The 24,179-nt window shown below is 42.1% G+C and overlaps 1 protein-coding gene across 6 annotated transcripts in view; it reads left to right on the top strand.

The window, feature by feature from the left end:
• DOCK10 (dedicator of cytokinesis 10) overlaps positions 1 to 24,179 on the top strand; it is a 147,148-nt gene that overhangs the window by 51,300 nt on the left and 71,669 nt on the right. For 5 of the 6 annotated variants that reach the window (XM_063408200.1, XM_063408199.1, XM_063408201.1 and 2 more), the window contains exons 2-4: positions 6,864 to 6,983; positions 14,607 to 14,696; positions 21,404 to 21,486. In XM_063408200.1, coding sequence (XP_063264270.1) covers positions 6,864 to 6,983; positions 14,607 to 14,696; positions 21,404 to 21,486 — 293 coding nt within the window. The remainder of the gene's footprint in view (positions 1 to 6,863; positions 6,984 to 14,606; positions 14,697 to 21,403; positions 21,487 to 24,179) is intronic. The other variant, XM_063408202.1, reaches the window with a different exon arrangement.

The raw sequence follows: 24,179 nt of genomic DNA, 5'->3' as shown, positions 1-24,179 counted from the left end.
TGGTTGGGAAACAGAATTCAGGAAATGTGTATGACTAAGTCGAACACTGCACAAAGCATCTCCTCTCCCCCCCAAGCTGGACGCTTTGCTGGACCCATTGCCCTGTGTGGCTTCCACAGTTTAACCATGAGGGAGGACGTTTTATGAGGGCTGGAGCTCTCAAAATTCATAATGAAAGGGATGACAAATTCTGTCTTGAGAAACAAGAGGCATTAGGGGTGGGTCACGCCCAGTTGCCTGAGAACAGAGCTCTGTGGTTTGAGCAGCCCTGGCCGCTGGTCGGTCGCCGTGCTGGAGCAGCTCCCCGTGCCACTGAGGGCTCCAGCTGCACCATCAGTTCACATGAAAGTTTTGAGTTAGCTCCTCCACGTGAGAAGCATTTCTGTTTTTCAAGACATGCTGAATTCTCTTAGAGTAATTTTTAAAGCTGGAACATCATACAAAGTAGACTTACAGAGATTGTGATCCACGAAACAATGGTAGTGTAAGCAGTTAGGATTCATCCTATCCCAGCTGTATTTATGCAAAGTAAGTCTCATTTAGTCAAGCAGGTCACTTATTGGTATTAATGAGAATTTTCTTTAAATAAAGAGGTTTTGAAGAATGAAAATTTTCACTTTTATTGTTCCCAGAAGGATCTTCAACAGATTTACTTTCTTTTGCTCTGTTTGAGCTGATGGGTTCTATAGCATTTTGGCAAGTAATTTCTGAGTCACTAGGAATTGGGGGTTAGATTCTTTGTAATTCTCTGTGATTTTCTCTGTAGCAGAATCGTGTGGGAACTGGCAATCCCCTTAATGAAATTTATTGGCACGTTGGCTTCAGTGCTGACACTGAAGAGTATATTAGTTGTGCTGTGGAGCCCTGAGTGGATTCTTTCCAAGTGCACTTCTCTGAGGTTTACTGAAAGTCATGACAAATTAAACATTTTGGACCTGACAAGTTAATGTATTTTAAGGTGGGAGGGGGGTGTGTCAAAGAAAATTTTCTTTGTACCACTAATTTTAATAAATTTGTTGACTGTGGATCACATACTGAGCCAAAAGAAGCCTTTATAATGTGGCCAGAGAGTTTGTTGACTGTAAATATATACAGAACAGGCCAAGCAGTCATAAAGAGGAGGAGATCTGAATCAAAAGGAGGGACCGTCTGCCTGCTGGTTCTGGCTGTGCTCCCCAATCCATACCCCAGAGACCTTTTGCAGACCTTGAATTGCCTGCCCTGTGCTCGAAATACAAACCTTATTTTCCTTGGAGGAAATCTCTAAGATGATGCAGAGTGTGCTGGGAGCAGGGGGAAGCATTTTGAGTGGGTGATTCCTGTCCCTGCCAGCTCGGGGGTGCTGGGGACACCTCAGTGCCAGAGTGGCTGTCTGTGCTCCTGGATACAAACAGTGCCCTGGGACCCTGCCAGGAGCACACGGGGTCTTGGGCTGCTCACCCATGACCTGCTGGGGGAAAAGAGGCACCCAATGGAGATATCCTGCACATGGAATTAACCCCGGGCACCAAACTGATCTCCTGCCCTGTTAACAGAGATATACATCGGCCCTACAGAAGTGGAAAAGTTTTGGTGACTCAGTGAAACCCAAATTGTTTTATAGCTTCAGCTTCTTGAGGGTTCAGGCAGCTGCAGGCAGCATATCTCAGAACTGCTGGGCATGCTGGATCATTGGCATATCTGAGACAGGGTTAAATTCTTTAAAAAGCCTCTATGCTACATTTTCTCCAAAAGTCATGGAGTCCTGGCTGTTCTTTAGCTTCAGTTTGGGCAGGCTTGGCAAAGAAATGTTCAGCTGAAGTTGGCCTGCCCTGGTGGAATATAATTAACTATGTGTATTAACCATATGAAAACATAGAAAGAGGTGTCAGAGACACAGTGTTTAACTGGGGAAAGAAAAAGAAGAACAAAGGAGTGTGAGAAACACTTCACATTGGTGTCATCCTAGAAAGCAGTTTAATTTGCTGTTGTGAGTTTTGGTGGAATAGGGTTTGGTTTATAATATCATTAAGAAGTCTAAAAAATGATGGAAGATGATGCTGTTGTGAGTGGCCCTTTGTCTTTGAAGTGACCGTTTCAGTGTTTCAAATGTATACTAGGATGAATTGTCATTTTTGACAAGCCATAGCTTGGATGAAGTCTAAAATCTGAGTCTTGCTTGATCTAGACCAGTCTGGCCATCACAATAGTTTTGACTCTCTTTATGAACATGGATCCTCCTGTCACAGAGATAGGGTTGGGGTAACTGAAGTCCATCAACTTAACTTCTTTCTGTTTATCTGTTTCCTTATTTTTTTTTCATCCTGGTGTGTGGAAGAGAAGAAAGTAATTTAAACAATCTCTATTAAATTCAATAAATTTTAGATATTCATGACTTGGTGTCAGAATAATGTGACATTAAAGCATTAGAGAACCATAGCAGTTAGTCTAGGTTATTTTTAGAATGGAGAAGTTCTTGGGATGAATGTTCAGAGATTATTGGCCTGTTACATCATTTCATCCTTCAGGGAGTGTTCACAGAAACACAGCTTTAGGAGGATGAGATATAATTATGAAGAAAAGATGGGTACTAGCATCAGTGCACAATGTCTGTGCATCTGGAGGCAAGTCAAGTGCCATATTTGATTCTGTAATATCATTTATGTGGATATTTGGGCTAATTACTGCTGGGAAATATAATCCTTTTTTACCTAGTCCAGAAGATGGTGGCAATGAAGTCATGTATCACTGGTGGAATCTGGGCAGTTTCACCCCTGTGAAACGATATTGTCCTCCTATGGTGTTGGCTCTGATTTAAAATCTCTTCAGTGTTCCAAAAAAGAGCGTGGAAAAGCTGGCTCAGCAGCATACAAAGCTACACTACACTGTCAGGGTGTGAAGTAAATGGTACTGCTGAGAATGTTGTAGCAGGTGAGGAGTTGGAGAGTGCCTTTTTACTAGATGTATTCACAACCATTTCAGCACAACTAAATTCATTACTCACTTGAGATGGAGAATATAAAAAGCATTACAGAAATCCAAGCCAGCATAATTCAATTTTGGCACAGCTTGCCAGGTTGGCCTGTTTCCAAAAAGAACAGACAAGTTAAATTGAGAAGAGGCAGTGCTGTGGTTATTAAATTAGCTTTAAATCAGCCCCACTCATTTACAGATCTCTGCTAGTGCTTGCAGGGAGAAATTTGCTAATCCCAACATCACTGCTTCTGTCTGCTTGGGAGGGAGACCCGAGCAGCCAGCCCACAGCAGCAGAGATAAGCTGCTAACTAACCAGCTGCCACTTCCCATCACAACTGCAGCACGAGCACTGCACTGCTGAGCCTGGCCAAGTCCAGAGCCCTGGCTCTGCAAAGGAGGGAGTCAGTGAACACAGAGCAGGGTCTTATGTCTGTAAGAACATGCAGAATTGATGAAGAGAGGCATCACTTTTATTATAGTATCATGCTTGATGCTGGCAGGAATGGACTACATTATCTCTGCAGCCAGTGTATTGACAAGGATAAGCTATTACTTGCATCTCTGATTTATGGGAGCTGGCATAATACAGTAGTGCATTTTACACAGGATTTTGCTGTACTGACATGGAAGGAAGAATGTAATTTTTATTGCATCAGTAGAAAACATCACCATAAATATTGAAATGCTTGACTGAAAAGTTTTGCAGTAGGTTTGATAACGTCATATCTACTTGTATTTAGTTCAGATGTGTAATGTTTCTCCAAAGATTTCTCTGTTAACATCTGTTAAAATGCTTCCATCAGATCCTGCCCTTTGCAGCACTGAGAGCAGGAGAATTAGTGCTGTGGGAACTGTCATGTTCATACCCTTGCTGTGTTCCTCTGCTTGGGGGTTTTCTCGAGTTGTATTTTTGTCTCATGTAAACGACCTTCAGCTGCCAAGGAGAAGTTTTCCCCTGGAGTGCTTGAGCAGCTTTCAGCAGTGGCTTTCTGAGCATTGCCAATCTCTGAAGAGCAAAGAGAGGGCAATGTGATGTAGTTTACCCTGCCTCCACTTGCACCCCAACATCTGCAGAATATTAATTTTGAAGGGGATGTAGCTGCGTTCACCCCAACCTTACTGGGATTTCCAGGGGGAAGAAGGAATACCTCTTCCTTCTACCAGCACCAGCAAAAAGGGCAGTTTCTACAGGCGTAGAAAACCTGCAAATGCTACACATTTTTATGGGATTTCCCCATATATTAAGAGAAGTCCCAAGATTTCTGGGGTTTCCCAGCCCTTCCCTTGTCTACAACCTCAATAGGAAGGTGACTACTCATGTCATTTGTTTGCTTAATGTTTAAGGAGATTTTGATAACTGACATTCATGATGTTTCCAAGGATCATCTGACCAAGATTAAGATTGTGTTGACACATGTCTTGTTTTCAAGAGCAGACATTTTATGATTTCAGTGGCGTATGTCTTACTAAGGGTTGAGACTGTTGCAGAATCATTAGCCTGCCAGTATGAGCTCAGGGAAGGGAGGGCTATGGGTGTAGTCAATGTCACAAGTTTTCTTCAGAAAATGTTCATGTTTTAGTGAAACCACTACACAGGAAAAATGCCTGTGTGAAGCACTGGTACCTTCCAAATGGCCGTGCATGTATTTCTTTCACTTTTACTTTGAGTTTTCTGATAAATGTTGCTCTAAGGTTTCCTACTGAAGATAACAGTACTTCCACTACTACAAGTTTGCTTTCTGCTGCACTTGAACTGAGTGAACTTGGTTCAGGCCTAGGTATCATTACCAGAATCAGTTGAACAGCATAGATGGTACATTCAGTGTGCACTGGTGTTTTCTCTTTGTGGTTTTAACTCCTTGAAATATATGTTTATATAGTAATATTTAATAAATAGATGCAAGGCAGATTTAATGACAGAAAGTCTGAAACTCCTGTCAAAAAGATACTGCAGTGACTTAACACAGTTTGGAAGGGAATGAGAGCAAGCTGTGTATGGTGATGTGGCCAAGTAACCCCATTAAGTCCCTGTGGGGAACCCTGTCAGCAAACGACAGAGAGACCTCACTAAGGGATATGGCTGATACTCAGCCCAAGAGCTCCTTGAGCAGGACTGGATCCTTGTGTCAGCTGGGGCAGGCCAGGGCTGAGTACTGCCTTGGGACAGCTTAAGGTGATGTGGCTGGGTTCATATGAAGTCTTAGGTCCTAGTAGGGCTCCTTGTCTAAACTGGATACCACAAAACCAGGATCCAGTCCTGCTGCAGAATCTAAATCAAACATTAAAGTGGTTTTCTTCAATTTGTTACTGTTAGGTGTTGTTCTTGCTTGTCTTTTACAATCCTTTAATGTCTCAGCATCAGTAGATAGGGTTTGTGGCCTGTGAATGCTAAGTAGTAATGATTTTTGAAAGTTTATTGCTCTTGAGTGTGCAAATGAGAGTGTGAGAGTTAATAGATCAAGAAGAGAGGCAATAGATTGAAGTGCTGAAGGAGCAGTTCTAACTTTTTTAATTGCCTTCCCAGACTTTGGTGAGGCTTTGATGCTTTAAGCAGGGAGCTGAAGTAACGACCTGCAGAAGTCCTGAGTTATTTTGATTCTTGCATCAGCTGTTCAGCAATTGAATAATTTTCCAAGAACATGTATATTCCTGTGTTTTAATCTGTGTGGCTGTGTTATTGATACTTAATTAAACTTTTCATAGATGCATTTGATGCCAAGGGGAATCTTGGATTCAATATAGAACGGAAAAAATGTTCATAGGAAATGTTGAGATGACTGTGATTACAGAATAAACAAGAACTTTCTAGGGCAAAGTCAAAAGGGAGGGGGACTATCACATTTGAATCATTATAGATATAATGGACCACACATGAATGAGATAAGTAAAATCATATATGATGGACAATCTCATTGGGGAATTTTTTTTTTATGGAGATGTCAAAGCTTTCTTTTTCAATACACCTTGGTTTAGATTTGGGGAAGACAGAGGGAAATTTTATGTAATTCTGAATAGCCCAGTGAAAGAACAATGGATAAAATACTACTTGTCTATGTCCATCCACTTTTGAATCAGACTAAGAGAGTAAATGTTTCTGCATTTGCTTTCCACTAGTGTCCTTGTTCTCTGTCATCTCTTTCTTTTCCATCCCTTCTGGCAATTCTTGCCCTTTCTCATTCACTCTTCCTGATGCTTCCATCTTTGAATTGAGCAAATGTTCTCACTCTAGCACATGACCCTTCATTTGTTTAATGTATTCTAGCATGTTGGGCAGGCTTCTCTTTTACTTTACTTTTTCCTGTGGTGCTTTCTTAATTCACTGCTGTTTTGGGCAATATTGGTATTGCTATGATGATACTAGTCCTGCTTTCTGACAAGAGAAGCCAAGGGGTGGATGCCAGGTAGTTTATCCCAGGAGAATGACCTTGGATTATTACCAAGTAAAACAATATGGTTGCTTTCACAAGCTGCCAGCAGTTCAAAAGGTGAATTGTGTAAGACAGTGAAGAAATAAGTAGGTGTCTTACTCTGAAACATATTAGCTCAAAGTCCTGTCTATGTTCAGTTCAAACTTTGTCCATCAAATTTCTTGATGTATTTATGGAGAAAGAGAGAGAGAATTCCTGAGACTTCCAGGTAAATTAATGTGGTGATTTCAGTCTTTCTAATGAGCTGACAGATTGCTGTGGAGTTTTGAGATGGAGAGTGGCTGTTACAAGTGGCCCAACTTCCTCACTTACTCTCATCCATGAGCTCAGATGCAACAAGCTGAGCAGAATGGAATGAAAGGAGAAGTTTTTCCTGCCTTGATGTATGAAAGCAAAAATGCCACAGATCTCAGTTTATGAAGGGGGAGGAAAGCAAATTTGTGTGTAGAGAGATACCTGATCTTTTCTTTCTTTCCACAGCAGGAAAAACCCAAACTCTTGGAGCCTTTGGATTATGAAGCTGTTATCACAGAAATCGAAAAAAATATTGGGGACAGCCAGTTTAAGGATCTGATATTATTCCCTGATGATGACTTTTCAGTAAGTACAAGGCAAATACGTGTTATTCCTTTGCTTAGGTTTGTTCTGTTCATTGATTTAATCTCCATTGCTAAAGAGAGAGCCAGAAGTTGTCCAAGGGCTCTCTAAGATTTTCTTAACTCATGCATAATGCCATACTTCCCTCTCACCAAATTCACTTAGCTTTTGAGGGTTTTTTTCTTCTGACATTTATATATTCATGACTTTACTGCTCAGTATTAGATAAATCTTGAAGCCCTGGTTGTTCCCAGATACATTTCAGGAACTCACTAAACATGGTATGCTATAATGTACACTTGTCTGTTTGCTCAGCACAGTATTAGTTTGGCCAGTCCTAGAATCTCTCCTTACTGTTACAGTCTAATTTAATCTGTGACTTCTGATCCTGTTCTGTTCTGTGTTCTGTTTGATGTGTTTGGCCACTAGACAGTCTCTGGTGCTGTGGAAAGCTCTCCTGGTGGAGCACTGAGGAGCAGTGGATCCCTGAGCCCACAGCCATGCAGCTGCCTGACCTCATGCTGGTTCCCCTGTGCTTGTCCTGGCAAACTGCAAAGCCCCTGAGGGCCTGGAGGCCAGGGCAGCTCCCCAGTGCCAGTGCTGGGGTGCTCAGAAGAGGGGCTGGGGAGGTGTTGGGCCAGGCAAGTGCATGGGCAGACTGCCTACATTAAACAACAACTTCTGCAAATCACCCTATCTTTGTATAACATTTAGGTTTTGATGAACAGGCATTCTCTAATGGAAAGACATTTCAATTTGTGACCAGTTGTAACTGCTCTGTGAGGGCCTTTCCCATCAGCTCATGGCACTGCTACTGTCCTAGGAGGGCAGCTTAATCTAATTGACTGCTTTGTTTTACTAAATGGCTCTATTTCCTTGGTGGCATTAACTGAGTTAATGTGCTCATGGGATTGAGAGAAGCTAAACAGAATAGATTTCCTCATTATGGTTAATTCCTTTATCCGTTTTGCACATTTGTCAATTTATGAAATTGAAACTTAGCATTACAAAGCTGACTACGCATACTGTGTGCTGTCACAAGGCCCTTGAGCCCTTTGATTTAGAGCAACTGAGCTCAAGTCCATGGAGCAAATCCTTTCAGTGAAAGAAGAATCTTGTCCTACTGCTGAAGGCCTCTGGCTGTCAAACACATTTTCATACCCTTATTTTCATTTTATTTCAAGCAGTCGTTGTCTGGATTTTAGTATCTAGTTCTATTTTGTTTCCTCTATGTTATGCTTTGCAACTATTTGGTATAATCTATTTGAATTGAAAAATAATAAGAAAAAATAGATTAAGACAGATAAGAGAGGTAGTTGCATGGTAGAGGTGGTCTGTACTCACAGAAGAGCAAAGGCCATGGTAGGCAGGGTCCACATCCTTGCAATGAACCTCTCTCATCTTTGTTATCTCCTGTTGAAGTCAGTGTCAGTGGCAAGAGCCTATATCACCAGACAGGGCTGCAGGGATTTCGACCCAGGCAGATTTTCCAGTTGCAGAGTATCTATTTACAGTCCTGCTCCCTCCTGCTGAAATATTACCTGAGCACAAAAGTCTGGGTCAGCCATTTGAGTAGAAAGAGATCCATGGCTGACTGAATTAGGAGGTGCCCAGGCTGGCTCTGAGTGGGATTTAATGTGATAATGTCTGAGGAAATGGTGGCCAGCTCTGTTTAACTCCCAATGATTACACTTGCTGCAGATTTTGTGTGTCAGTGTTGATACAGCCCCAGTTTGGGCCTGTGGGCGAGCACATCCTATGGGCAAAAGTCTCTTCAGAGTGAAACTCCAACCAAAAGCATTGCCTGAAGTAGTGAAAACAGGAGAAAATTCTCTTCTAATAATGATTTCCTATTTTTGGATCTATCGTGTTCACCACGTGTGTTAGTTATGGGTTAATTAATGTAGCTGGTTTTTAATCGCAGACTTATATCTCTTTTTGATTTGCATTCAAAGAGAATGCTGTTATTCTCACAAGACTTCTGTTGGTCCTTTCCAACATCTTATGTGAAGTCTGTGGAGCAGCAGAGAATTCTTTATACCAATTTGAGCCTGATAGACCATATTCCTCCATTTCCTGCATCTCCACAGAAGAGTACAAGATGTATACATTACAGATGCCTTCTCTGGTTTTATTCCAGTAATGGAAAAGATATTTCACTTCTTTTGTAACCATGCTTATTAATCCCTTATAAAAATAATAAAAAAAAGGAGTTGATTCACATCAGTTCCCTTTCTTGTTTTCCTAGCTATTCCTTCCTTATAATTCATTTGCCTGCCCAAGGTCCATTTTCCATTTCAGAAAAAGCATGTCAGCTCAGCTTCATTTTTCACCTGTTCCTGGGTCCCATGAACAAATTTCCCTTTGGTTGCTGTGCTGTGAAATAATGGCCAGTGGAAATTTCTGCAGCCATCAGTACACTCTGTACATCAGTACAGAGTTTATATTGTACTTCTTAGTGGTAGTGAGAGGGAGCTGATGGGCTTTCTGTTGTACTTGTAAAAGCTTGGTGATGATCCTGGTAGTTTTGATCCCCACCGTTGGGTTTCTGTGCTTCCTTCACCCTCTGTTCCCCAACCTGGCTGCACTCTCCTTGACACCTGGAACTGCTGCTGTCTGAGATTCCTGTTTCTCACTTTTCTGCTGTGTGTTTGCCATGAAGGAAGCCATGCAGGAAGTGTTACACCTTCCTTCAAGTTGGTCTCACTCCCACCTTTAACTTCTGACATCTTAGTGTTACCTGAATTTGTTGTCATACATCTGTACTTCTGCTCCTAAGCATTGTCATATATCCAGACAAAATACTTGCTGTATCCTTTCTTAGGTATTTTTTATCTTTTCTTCCATCCTCTGGAAATTTAGCAAACACCCAGCTGTCTCTCTTCAAATCTCCAGCATCTGAAGTCCTGCTTAAAATCACTGCTGCTCTTCCTGAGTGGCAACAGGCTCAGCACTCCTTTGTTAATGGCTTTTCTTGTGTGGAGGTTTAGTAACTAAATATGTTAATGATATGTTGGTAAATATAAGTTAATTGTTTTTAAAAGGTAGATGAAAGTATTTAATAGTCACTTATATTTATATAGTATAAAAGCATGTTAAACTCTCTGGGTCATGAAAATTTGTTCCTCCTTCTCATGCATGAGTTTCCTAAATCTGTTTGAAAAGCAGAACTCAGACTTTTTTAAACTATTTGTATAAATATGGTTGAATGCCTAGTTTTCAACCTGCAATAGAAACAAGAACTCATTGCCTAAATTTAGGACAGGTGTAAGATGGCAAAACTTGACTGCAATAATGCAAAAGCTATTGAAGTTCACTCTGGTGTGCTCATGACTCTTTGGGCTTCTGGTAGCCCACCTGGGAGCTCTGTTCCCTCCAAGCATCACGGAGGCCTTAGAAAAAGAGGGGCTGAGTTGTGAAATTGCTGTGCTTGCCATCACTGCAGGCGTGATTATTTCCAGGCTTCTCAGCTTCTTTATTTTAGCTCTGAACAAAAGCCAAAATCTCCCTGTTTTTCAAGTTGTGAAACCTCCGCTTTCTAGACACTGTGCAGGGACAAAAGTTGTTCATTTGCATACAGAAGTTTATAACAGAACCACATGCATCTGCAAGGGGAGGCAGCAAGAGCCATCAAGGGCATGGCCTCTTAACATGAAACGTGTGTGCCATAGGGGCAGCTGGAAGTGTGGGCTTTGGAGCCTCCTTGGAAAAACCCCTGGAAACCTGACTAATTTCTAAGATCAGAAGAGTTACAGTGGTGAAATTGTGAGTTATTTCAAATAGCGCAAGATTTAGCTCCCCCTTTCCTCGTGAGTATCTGCTCATTCTCAGAGGAGCAGAAATTGAGCCCATCACTCTCTTGATTAATGGGGTTGTGGTTCTCAGGTTTGTGTGGGCTGGCAGGGCAGCACAGTGAGGGGTACCTGGGCTCCTGGGGAGGCACTCCAAACTGTTTAACTAGAGAGAGCTAATACAGTCAGCAAAGCAAGCTGTGGGCACAGCACAGCTGCTCACACTGCATGTGATTCCGGGAGTGATGAGGCAAAATCTGTCCTTTAAATGTGCTCTGCTCCTGCTTTCCTTTCTGTTTGCCCCACGCAGGTGGTGAGGTCTGTGCCTGCAGCCTGTCAGTACCACAGCAGCCTCTGCACCACAACATTGCTGCAGCACAGTTGCATCTTGGCCTTCTCTTTTATTTTGATGGACTGTGTCATCGCATGTTTTGTAGCATTAGGCAGATCTGTTTGCTTGGATGAACGTGGGGCTGAGCAGCTTTTCCTTAGAGAGCTTGAACTGGAGCGTTAGCAGGGAGGAATGTGTCAGCCCGAGTGTGGTTAGGCCTCTCAGGGCGGCCTTTGCAGGAAGTAAATATCACTGTTGTTGATGCATCCCTCCAAAGATTTAACCACTGCTAACGTGCCTTCCGACTAAAAGCTGCTCGGAATAGATTTAGACTGAAAATGTTTGAAATGGCTAATGGAGTTTGAGCTCCGTTTTCAAATGCTTAATTCACCATGGCACTGGGAAGTCATCACTGCCTGAAAATGTTATTCCTAATCAGTGCTTGAGAAGGAGCAGTATGAACTTCTGTGTTTCACTGTAGAAGGTGAATGTGGCAAGAGAAGGTGCAAAGTGAAATTGCACCTTATAACTCATTCAACACCTGGGGCCACCAGCTTATGCAAATGAGACCGCCTGGCAGTGCTAGAAATCATGTTTAGATATAGGATATTTATATAAAATAAAAATAATACAGAAGAATTATAGACTTGAATGCTTTAGGCTGGTACCTGCATTATTTGATTACCACAGTTTGCATGCATAGATGAGAGGGTAATTGGTCTCTGGATTAAGCAAACAATTGCCATGATTGCCTAAACATTAGAAAATTAGGCTGAATTCACAGCACATTTACAAATACTGAATTCTCTAAATAAAATCTCTGATTTTTTGGATGACTGTTTCAGAAGCATATATTCTGTTGTTGAAATTTAGTTCTTTTCTAAATTAAGCAGTTTTGGTGAATAATGCCATGCCTGATCAGCCTTTAAGAGCATTCAACTTTGGAAGTAATCAACTATGAACAGGAAGAGCCTTTGTGGCCAAGCTTTTGCAGCTAAGTGGTTAAACATAACCAGTTCTCAGAAGGGAAGTGCTTTGAGTTTTTAACACAAGTTTAAATATAACAATATGCAACATTTTCCACGTCCCAATTCTTTGTAAATAAACCTGCGATATTCTTTGTCAAAGTCTACAAAGGCCACAAGCCCCATGTTACCTGATTTCTCAGGTTTGCAGGGCTGTGTTTCTTTCTTTCAAGTGCAGTCTTGTTGGGAAGGACAGTGGGGGAATGTACAATGGGTAGAACAGTGGGCTTGGGTTACCTCTCTTGTTCAGCTACAGTATTTTTAACAGGCTGTGTAGGAGAGGGAGGAACAATGGCCCCACTAAGACAAATATTAGCTCAGTCAGTGTGTTCATATCAATTGACAAGAAGTGTTGTATTAGGTAAAAAAATTGACTTGCTGCATGTCTTACCTATAAAAAAGATACTGGAAACTTTGCAGATTCTGTGCAATACGTGGAGCAGGCAAGTTTTGCTGTGGGCAAGCAAAACAGGTCACTCTGAAGCTTATTCACCATCATGCCAGGGTCAGTGGGAGGTACAGGGTGCATTAGATCTCCTCTCCTGTGGCCTCCCCCGCTGCCTCACTCTGGGAGCAGCAGTGGATCTTCAGCAGTGCTGTGTGTGCTGGGAGGATGCTGCTCCATGGCTGCAGGGCCCAGCCCTGGGAAAAGCTCCCTATCGTGGGCCACAGGGGCACCCCAGGCTTCCCAGCTGTGCTCAGGGATTGTGTCTTCTTATGACTGCCTGAAAAAAGTTACTGTCTTAGCACTTGAAATGTTATGTATGTATGAAGTAAAAGGAATAAGGTGCATTTCACAGACTGTGGGTACTGCTGGGAAGTCCCTAACCAACCAAGAATTCAGACATCTATTACTAAGCATGGCCTGAAAATTCATACTTCTCTGTCTTCTGTCTCTTTTACGCATTGGCTCAAAGATTGTGTAAATCACTTCATGCAGGCGTTGGTAACACCACTGGGTAGAGCCCAGGAACCCACATTTAGGAAACTGCTCAGTTTGTCAGGACAATGGGTTTTTTTTTCACTTTCTGGTGTCTATGAGGCCACCATTTTTTGTGTGAGCCATGGTTTAATCATATTTTATCATGAGCTCTGCAGATGAAACAGCAAGTCTGGGGAATCCCATGGTGTCTCTGCCTGAGTGATAGGTGCCTTTCTTTCATAACTACTCATGTGGAAGGTGATGGGGGGAAATCAGAGTGGTTCCTGTAAACTCTAAGGAAAAATACAGTCAATAATATGAGTTTGGATGCTTCAATTTATAGCGAGAAAATATCACCTTTTAGTCTGAGGGTGAGGCTGTGGAGGAGAGCCTCCAGGGATGCAGTAGGTACTGAAGCTGCTTCATGGTATTAGTATGTAGGGATTCTTCATACTAAAACAGTTGTCTGCCACAGGCCTTCCTTTGGAAATCACAGGTCTTTCAGTAACGGAAGAGAAAATGTGTTTGGGAGGCCAGATTTGTCTGCCTGTCGGTCCTTTGCTATCTTGAATGACAGAGTTATTCCATTGTAACTGAGAGCATAATCTGGGCTGCAGGGCATTGATTTTGGTTGCTTTCTTCTGTTATGGCAGAGAAGATGAGTGGGACAGATCTGTAGGTTAATTGAAAATACCCCAAAGCTTCCTCTTGTGAGCCTTCTGCGAAGTGGCTGCCCTGGCCAGCCCCAGCCCAGGGCCCTGGGTCACACAGGCATGGCTGGTGGCCCTGGCCTCTTGCTGGCCTGCTGGGAACCAAGAGAAGCTTGGCTCCTTGTGGAGAACTTCAGGAGATCCACTTCTCTCTGTGGTTTCCTGCTCTGAGGCCTGACAAAAGCTCAGCCAGCAGCTGCTTTCAGAAAAAAGGGTTTAATTTGTGCAGGCTGTTGAGGCTGGAAGAGGCTGCAGGCAGTGCCAGGAGTCCCTTGCCAGCCCTGTCCTTCTGCCTGTGCTCACAGGTGGGAATGTCCCTCCAAGAAGCTGCTGCCTGGTTCTCCTCTTCTCCAGCCACTGAGCTGTCCTGTGGCACTGCCTTTGCAGCTTCTTGGGGTGACTCTGCTCCTCTCACCTCCTTTCAAAAGAGTCAAAGCTTTTAGTTCTGTCTCCACACTCCTGGCCAAAAAGGCACGAGGTGGCGAAGGGAATTGGAGGAAGCAAGTATCACTGTTGGATTTGGCATGTATTTCTGGGAGAGGATGTAAGGAAGACTTGACTTTTTTTATCAGAAACCTCAGAGACTGGAGGAAATTTGCTTGGAACAGTTTTTTTCCCAGAAATCTACTTGAACACTGTTCTTGCTTGTAATTAATGCCTTAGCTGATAGTATTGAATAGTGTGTGTGGGCAGGAGCTGGGTTGCAGTTGTTGGTATGCATGCATGTTGGCTGCATGACAAAGTGAAAAATGCAAGCCATGATAACAAGGTTCTTAACCTCTTCCTGAGACAAAACTGCTGTTCTGTTTGGCTTTGACTAAATTACATATTTTTTGTTTATTGTCAGATAGACACAATTTCACTGGAAATCAGGACACTGTATCCTTCTGTACCTGAAGATGCAGAACAAAAAGCAGAAAATTTATTTGTTAGAGAGGTGAGTATCTCATTTTAAATCAAACTAAGAGTTTGGGGCAGGTTTGCTATGTTTATAATGAACATTTTTTTTTCTTTTATTATGTTTTAGGTGATTTGAATCAGGTTTGAATTTTGAAGGCTAGTAGGAGGGGGGAGGGTTAACAGCATGTCTGCGGTTGCCTATTGTGAGATGTTTGTATCTAGATAAATTGTGAATGCACTGAATTAGCCTGCCATTGTACTGTTTTCCAGCTGCATTTCCTGTCACCACCAGTCTATTGATATTGATGTTGGTATTTTTACATCACTGCTAATGATTGGTGATCTGCATGTGCTTTGTGCTTTGAAAATATTGATATCTTTCCAAAAATAGATAACCAATTGGCACTGGTTTAGACTCGTGGGTGTTATTACAAGGCATGTATCTCATTTAGAGTTGTACATGTGAGGAGTAGGTGCGCTGTGAAGGGTGCATAGGGGTTTATTTTTATTGTCAGTATTTAGAGTCTGTTTTACCATACTAGAAAGTTCAACAAGTTCTTTCATGACACTAAGAGGCCCACCAGGAATGAATAATTGCTCTACATTTAACCCCCCCCATGGTTGTATTGTTTCCATACCTAATCTCAGATTGTAGGAGAAGATTTCTCATCTTGCTGCTGGCTCAGGAATATTTTGTGTTCTTACTGATTTTATCATTTTGAAGGACTTCAGATGAGCTGGTTGCACTGTTCAAAGGAATTTAGTTTAGATGGGCCCCTGAACATTCCCCTCTTTCATAGGTGTGCAATATAGCTCACCATCTGCATTAACAAAACAGGTTTATGAAACCAAATTTTCAGCCAACTTCTAGAAGGAGTTTAATTCTGAGCACTTATAATTAGCCCATAATGTGATGTTTCTCAGTGTTTTTTTCACAAAATGGGATTTTTCACACCTTGCTTCTGGTCTGAAAAAGTATTTCATATGCACTATAATTGCAAGAGGAAACTGGAGGAAAAGTCAGTCGCAGACAAACACGGGGATTAGAAATCACAAAGTCCAAAATTAGGCAGAAATGTACCTGTTGAATTTTATGCACTGGGACATTTTACAGACTGGCCCTATTTCTTTTCAGCATGTCTAAAAACAGCAATAATAATTTTACTGCCAGCTCAGATTGCCTGAACTTTGCCATCTTTGTTAATCTGGCAGCAGCGTTAAAAGATAATATAGCTTGTGGAGTTATCTACCCTCCCAGAAGCCTCAGTGCCCTCTCAGCACTTTGGGGTCTGCTTTTTATTTTAAGGTTCCACAAGTTGCAAGGCCAGCTCTGAGCTCATGGCTTTACAGAGACAGTGGTGGATCTAAAAATGGAACACGGTGCACGGTGCCTGGGGATCGTTACAGCTGAGTACACCAAGGGGATGCTAATGGCAGCCTGGTAAAACACATATTGACTGCCTCTGTTAGCTTTCTCTGCAGTACCAGCGAGCCAAGGGGAGGGGCAGAGAGGAGCAAAGCAGTGGAAGAAAGCAGCACTACAGGACTAAGCCTATGCATGGAAGAGTAGCAGGGTAAAGACCCTGTTTAAAGTAGTAATCTGTATGTTCCAATTTGCCACAAACCCCAAAGGTATATATATATATATATATATGTATATACACAATAAATTAAACTCCATGGAGAGGATGGAATCAGGCAGAATCAGGCAAAACTAAGCATGGTGTTCTGTGCAGATCTATGATTGTAGTCCTCTGCAGCAATTGCAGAGGTGTGTGCTGCCCTAGCAGCAGCCTGTTGTGTTCAAGGCAGGTGTTCAGCACTTCGGGATAGATGTACAGGAGTGGAGCTGGTGGCCTTCACTTCTCTCTTGGAACTGTGGAAAAGCCAACACTTCACTCCCTGAAGGAGTCTTTCTTCAAATATAGCATGATATCATGAACAGTGAAGGTGCCCACCTTGTGCACACCTGACAGACTGTTGGTCACCTGGACTTGTGGCAACCCAGGATCAAACCCCTAATTCCTGATGAGACTCTGGGGAATGTACAGCTCCATATGCTGAAGCCATTTTGGTATCTGCTGTCTCTGACTGCTCACTGTCTCAGCCCTTCAGCAAGTGGAGACAAAGACATGGAGCAAGTTGGTGAGCTGCAAAAGAAGGGTCTGATCTTGGAGGGGAAACTGATTTCCTCTGTATGCTGCAGAGTGAGGACATGATACTAAAACTGTTTCAAGACCTCAGATCTATGATCTCTTGTCTCATTCTTCTGGGTGCCTGGTGGTGTTCAGATGTTCTTGTCTACAAGACAAGGTCATTTGTGAAGGGTTGTCAGAAGTCTGTGATAATGCCTTAACCTCCTGTCTGTTCCTTCCTGGCTTTGTGTTTCCCACTGGTGACAGCAGGAAAGCTTTTCCTTCACCTCTAGCCCTTTCATTGCTATAGCTCTTCAAGGATGAGGGTTTTTTTCCCCAGCCCTTACCAAAATCCATACAAAAGCAGCTTGGGAATTTGATCATATTTCCCTTCCTCAAGCAACCATAAGCAGTATTAGAGGCACAGGATCTGTAAGTAATTATGAAGCATGAATTTTATTAATCACAATGTAAAAAAGCTCTTCTGTATAACTTCTGAAAGTGGTGGTGGGCCCGTAGTGTTGATTTCTGAGGCTTTTTGATTTGCAGGCTAATCTGCATTGTCCTTACCCGTTTCAAAATCAGACTAAAATGGGAACTCCTGTTGACAACGACACTCTGAAAGTTTTGGTGTTGCTCATCACAGTGTAAATTTCCCCATCTTCAAAATCTAAGTTTTTTTAGTGTGGGAAAGAGCTGTAGTGTCAGGGCTAGACATAGGTAAAGGATAGTGAGTCTTTTGATACCACAGAAGATAAATACTTGTTAAATGTTTGACACTTTAAAATAATAGTGTGTTTCAATGTTTTGGTTGTTACTGGGCTGTGTCACTGAACTTTACTATACGTTGAACTGTTATTTTGGGACCAGTTTTGAGCACCCCAAAATGAAGGTCCCAGTTAGCAGCAGCCACTGGAGATGCTGCCATGCTCATTGTGGGTGTGAGGAGTCTGGGGCAGGCCTGGGTGGAGGGCTGGATTTCCACCCAGGGTGATCACAGCACCTCCCCAGATCCCTGCACGCCTCCTTCCTTTGGTTGTTGCTGAGGTCAGAGGAGAGAGGGGAGGCTCTGAGCAGGGCTGTGCACGTCATGGGCAGAGCACAGAGCCACCTCTGCGGCTTCCTCCCCAGCACTGAGGCCACATCCAGCTCTGGAACATCTTTGCTTTCTGTTTCCAAGCTCCTGCATATGCTTGCCCTGCCCAGTTCCACCTCAGGAACAGCCACTCTGCCAGGGTGAGGGGCAGAGTTTCTCTGTGCATGCAGTTCCTCTGCAAGGAGCCCACTTGTTCCATTAATGACTTTTATTCTACGTGTATCTCTGTTTCTGAAGACCACGTACTAATGCTGTCTTAGAGAGGATATAAGCAGGGAAATTGTTTCCTTTGTGTTTCCCTCATTTCTCCCTTTTTTTTCCTGTTTGTTTGTTTGTGGGTTTCTCTTTTTTTGTGGGTTTTGTTGTGAGTTGGTTGTTTTGTTTTTCTTTCCCTCCAAAAGGTTCCTTTCCACTGCTGGGTAAATCTTTCTTAAGTGTCTTTTTCACTGTGGTAGCCATCATGCTGTCATCACCAGAGCCAGAGATAAGAAGATACATGTGGAAGAAATCTGCAGGATTGTCTGTCCCTGTAAGGAAAAATTAGGCCATCTGGATAAAAACAAAAAAGAAAAAAAAAAAAGAAAAATAAGGAAAGACCTTAGTTTGATAGGGCCCCTGGGAATGGGCTGTGCTGCCTGCCTGGTTAACAGAGCAGTAGAAAGTTCATGCAAACATGTGCCAACCCTCCCACATCCTAAAACTTCCATTTCTCTGTCTATATTTTTCCTCCCCCACAGTTCACTTGAGCTCAACAGCCCCTGCATTGGTGCCTCTGTTCTTTGCCAGGAACAGTGGTATCCAGCTCTAGCCTCTGCATGAAATCTCTGCCTCTAGAAGGTTTTACTTGCTCCTCAAATCAGGTTTGCAGGTTGCTCCTCATTGCTAAAACTTAATTTCTGGTAATAATTTCCAATTTAAAAAAAATCATTCTGAGTCAGTAAGGTTAGCAGAAGTATTTAATTTTTAGTTGGGATATTCTGAAGAGAAAATCTGCACCCTTTTTTGCTGTTACTTTCTAAGTTAGCTCTGGTTTCCCCACAGAAGCTAGTTCAAGAACAGAGGTAGCTGTTGCACTGGCTTGGCTTGTCTTTTGTGAATTTACTGAGTGATACTTGAATGTGCTGCTTTGTCCCCTTTGATTTTTATTTTGATTGGCTTTTTCTTAGAGGAGCACAATAAACCTTTATAGTTACAAGCTAAAATACTGTGGCCTGCTCTATATTCACAACTGTTTTTTTGAACACACCAGCCTATAATGTTTGCAATAAAAGCCCTCATTGAGAGTTCTCTGTGGGCTTTAATTGCATCTGTTAAATAAAATACTTAGTAATGAAAGTACCACAGGGGAAAAGTGATCCTTTCTGTAGAAGGTTCACTTGGTTTACATTTGCCAAGGAGAAGGGGAGTGATGTGTGAATTGGAGATTCTGGGCTCACAATGCTCTGTGAGCTTTTCATTGGCATGTGTAGAACAGAGTATTTGGTACTCTTGTAAGAGTATTCTTATAGCCTAGGTGACTGTCACATACATTTAACACAAATACAAGAGTGACCAAGTCGGTTTATGAAGAATCATAAAACAAAGTTTGGTGTGAATTTTTTTTTAATTATTATTATTTCTACATTCATAGGCCAAGTGCAAACAGTGCTGGAGTGGTTTTCAGGGGTAGCTTTGAACCTGACCCTAGCAAGTGCAGAGAGAGTCAGTTATAATGCTATAGTATTATCTTCATTCTTGGAGAATATGTGATTATATATAAAGTGGTCCCACTTTATTCTGCATCCTGTAAAATAACGAGGTCTTGTGTCAGACAAGAAGGTAAATACTGGATCCACATGGAATGTGTTTACTGCCTTTGGTTGTGCTGAACTGCCAGGAGAAGTGTCTATAAATGTGCACACACTTCCTTGCCACCTTTTCCACACTCTAAACCAAATAAAGCTGTCACAGAAGACTCTGAATGCAAAGAAGATGACTTCCTAAAATTATTTGTGGCTACATACTCTGCATGTTTTGCACAAGATTTTTAAAAAGTGATCTGTTAAGCCAGTGCTGAGTAATTTAGCCCATCTCAGGCTTGCTCCAGCAGCCTGATAATCCCATCTCTGTCCCTCTGAGGCAGACCCTGTGCAAGCAGTGACTCCCATGGGCACTTCAGAAGAAGCTGGGAATGAAGAGAGGGAATACTCTCAGTTGAAGCAGTCAACCTTTTTATATTAATTTATAATTGTCCTTTTATTCCCTTCCCTTCTACTTTCTCTGCACAGCTTTTGGTATTTAGACTCCTTGGATGTGTCCATTATTCCATTCTGTTTGACTCCTGGAGTCTCATGCCTTTCTATGAGATTGTCTTTACTGTTCCCACCTCTGATTCCTTTCAGTCCTACTGCTTTCTCTACTGTAGATCTCCACCATTTTCCTTCCTGATGTGCCTCCTTTTCCCTATGGTCTTGGGCAGCAAGTTCTACTGTTGGGTTCTAGGCTTGATCCCTCTCTTTTTTCCTTTCCATCTCAGGTGGGCTGGCACAAATTTTCAGGTGGAGTGTGTGGAGAAAATAATACAATTCTGGGGTAGAGTCTTCAACATACTGTACAAATACCAGTTTGCAATTTACACTCTGTATGAAGAATCACTGCAAATTCTGGCATTGTGACATTTTTCTTGTAGATGTGCACTTTAGCAATAACTGTACATATTTCATGCATCTTGTTGCCTTTCAAAATGTCATGTTGTGTTTAACTGCACTGATAAAAGTTCAGCATCAAATAAATTGCACAGATATTCTGGTCTATTTGACAGCACAGCCAAGCCCTTCTGTTAAGTTCAGGTTTGGCTTCCTTATTTAAAGGAGATTGATGTACTAAGAACAATTTCCAAAGGCGAATGCAAAATCAGCAAGACAGTATTTTTAGACAGCAAAAACTACATGGTGACATGACTCAGCAAATTCAGTGTGGAAAGAAAAATGAGACTGGTGAAAAATTATAGTCCTATTAACATATTCCTGAATGTTAAGAGGTTCAAGATCAATCCTTAAGGGCAGAATAAGAAGTAGAGAGCTTGTGCTGCAACAAGGGGGAGTAAAAAGAGTAAGGCAAATGTATTTCCAATGGAAGGCTTAGGTAATGAAACAGGATGCAAACGAAAAATGTGTAATCAATGTCCATGGAGGAAGTCAGGCTTAAACTAGATCATGTCTTTTGAGGCAGTAACTGTATAATTTAATGATGCTTCCTAGAAAGCAGATGAGAATCAGCAAAGCATGTTAAAATTCTATCAGCTCCCTCCTCCATCTTGTGTGATTCAGTGCATTTGATTTTAAAGAGAAATTGTGCTTCAAAATATGGAAACACATGACTTTGGTTTTCCTTTAAGAACTGAGCACCCATCTCTAAAAGAGAAGAATATGTTCTCTAGCACATGGGCTGCCTCAGAACTTTATCAGTTCTCTAGCTTTCTTGAGTCTATACCCTTGTAGTAATTCTATTGTTGTTCGTGTTTCTTCTGTTTAGGCTTGTAAATACTACAGTTCCCACTGGCATGTTGTGAACTACAAATATGAATCCTATTCAGAAGACTTTCGACACTTACCACAGTAAGAACTCACATAAGTTCCCTTTTTTTTTTATTTCTTTCCCTTTAGGCTTGTGTTATTTGCTAAGCTTTGTCCATATTTGCACTTTCCTTTGTCTTCTACGCTGTGCTTGTTTTACCGTATTTTAAGTGCCTTGCATTTTTAAAAAGGGGAAGCAAAGGTCCTTCAGAAAAGTTCAAGGCTCTGCAGAATTCATTGGTATCAACAAACTCCATTAGTGCTGATTCAAATCCTTACAAGAGTATTTACGTTTTCAAAGCACAGCTGATACAGGAGAGGTGGCTTTTCGTTTTCCTTAATAATGCATAAATGTCACTCACCTTTCCCTGGGATTCATTCTCCTTTTAGTCACCCTCTGGGGCAGAGAGTAGGATTTCAGAACTCTACGGCTGCATTGTACAGGAGAACTGGGTGCACTGATGGTACAAGGCTGTGGAGCTGTGCCAGTGTCAGGGTAAGGGGCATCTCTCCTGTGCTTGGAGGCACATGAACACGAAAATCACTGTAAAAGTGCCAGAAAGAACTGGAACAAATTCCTTGACTTGAGTGGAAAGAAATAAGGAATCTGGTGTTCATTCCTACATGCATGAGTTTCTATCCATACTCTTGTTTCTGGAATGTTTTGTGTCCTGCCTCTAAGGAAGGTTTTAGAGAGTAGTTACCAAAATCACCAAGTGCCAGAATGAGCTGTGTTACTGCCTCCTTTCCTGGAGTTTGAGTCATTAAGATTACAATACTGGATGAAAAAGGTTTTTACTTGCACATAAGACAGGGATGAATGAGTGCCCCAAGCTTGGGTTGGATGGAAACTAGTAGTAACTTCATTGCTTCAGGAACTGATAAAACTCATAAAATGAGTCTTATGGCCCAGATAGATGCTGTGTTCAGAGCATTTTGCACTACAAACCTTCCTTTAGACCTGCACTTGCTCTTGAGTTGTTTTTTTTTTTTTTTTTATGAGCAGCATACATGGTAGTACAAAAAGCCATTAAGAGCAGTTTTGCTAATCAGAGATTATCAACACACCCTTTCTTAAGTACCCAGCCTGCTGATTGGTTTAGAAAATTAATGCATTAGTGCTCAAGAAAAATGGTTGTAGCACAGCTGTTTTCCATTTAACCTTAAATGTCTTCACTCTTATGAAATATGCATTGGACAGATGTGGGTGCATTACTATGCATAAAAGTACGTTTTAGCTGATTACACACATCCTCTTCTGCAAAAGATATTTTTAGTGCAGTGCTTAATGGGATTTGCTTTCATGGGTTATGCTCCAGGGGTACCAGGGTGTTTTGCATCTTACTTTTCACCCCTCCTGACGCATACATTGTAATGAGGATTATACTGACATGAGATCTGGTGTCTTGTATCTCTTAGGGAAAGTTTGGGTGCCACACTTGTTGATACTTCAGACACCAAGTTTGCTGGAAACTGCCCTGGTTTTTGAGCTTAACATACCTTTAACAGATCTGGTTTGAGAGCCACCTCATTTCATGTTGTTTCCAGTCTCTTCAACCTTGATTTGCATGTGCATGTTACAAAGTTTGGTGTTTTAAACTAAATTGCCTCAAGAAAAATAAAGAGGCTCGATATGTCCTGGTCATTATACTGTATCTCAGAGCTGATAGCTCTGGATGCCCCCTTTTTACCAGTTTTTGTTTGATTTGAAGAAACCTGCTGTCATACTTCCAGAAATCTGAACATATTCTTGTATCAATTCCTTTACAGGAAGTCACTGTATTGGCAAACACTGGATGAGTGTAAAGTGTTTAGTTTTGCACCGTGGGAAAGGAATATCATTTACAATACCAGATCTAACTGTGGCTAAAGTAGTTCCATTCACTGAGGGTGTGCTGAACTTCCCTGTGGGCTTTTCCATGTAGAAACAAGCATAGTGGGACTCAGCAGCTTTCAGCAGTGCTGAGGGACTCCATTCTTGGGTGTGCTTGGGGCCGTGCTCTGCTGGGTCACACAGTCACACAACACTTCAAGTAATGGCTGCACGGTGTAGCAGATTTTTGTCAGAGTGTCTTTCTCAGAAACTCTTTCTGGATGCTGAGCCCTTCTGACTGGAAAGCAGCTGCTGAGTGATGCTGAGCTCTGGGGCAGGCAGTGAGTACTCAGCACATCCACTGCAGTCCTGCTGCGGCACCAGGGCAGAGCTCAGCGCCACGTGCGTGGCAGGATCAAAATACTTAGCAATTGCTTTGGTTTTTCTCTGAGTGTGTTCCTCCTTGGAGGTTTTTCTCAGCTCCTTCTAACCCTTTAAATTCCTCTCTGAGCTCTCACTACCTCTTTTATGCCATGTTTCCTGCTTTGTGCTGGTGTGTCCTCGCTTCTTGGGCAAGTGGGAAAAGATTAGGGGCTGCTTAGTGTGTGCTGTGCTGACTGGGAGCAGAATGAGTCACTAGCAAAATTTTTGCTGGTGTTTATAGGAAACCTGGAACACTTGGTAAATATTTCAGGTCTGGTGCCTCTTTTCTGTAAAAGGTGGGATTTGGCTTCAGATTTTTGGTTTGGAGCCCTTTCAGGTGGGAATGTTTGTGTAAGGATTTTTAACAGCTGCCCTTGGTTGCATTGGAAAACCTGCAGTGACTTTCCATCACACATATTCTGACTACTAAAGCTTTACAGATGTCAAAAAATGCCAGTAGATTGTAAATGTTTCTTTTATTCAAAACATTAATCAGTTG

This window comes from Prinia subflava, chromosome 11 (genome assembly GCF_021018805.1).
Source record: "Prinia subflava isolate CZ2003 ecotype Zambia chromosome 11, Cam_Psub_1.2, whole genome shotgun sequence".
NCBI classification, from domain to species: Eukaryota; Metazoa; Chordata; class Aves; order Passeriformes; family Cisticolidae; genus Prinia; species Prinia subflava.
The sequence above is the reverse complement of the archived record's forward strand: the minus strand, read 5'-3'. Positions and strand labels throughout refer to the sequence as shown.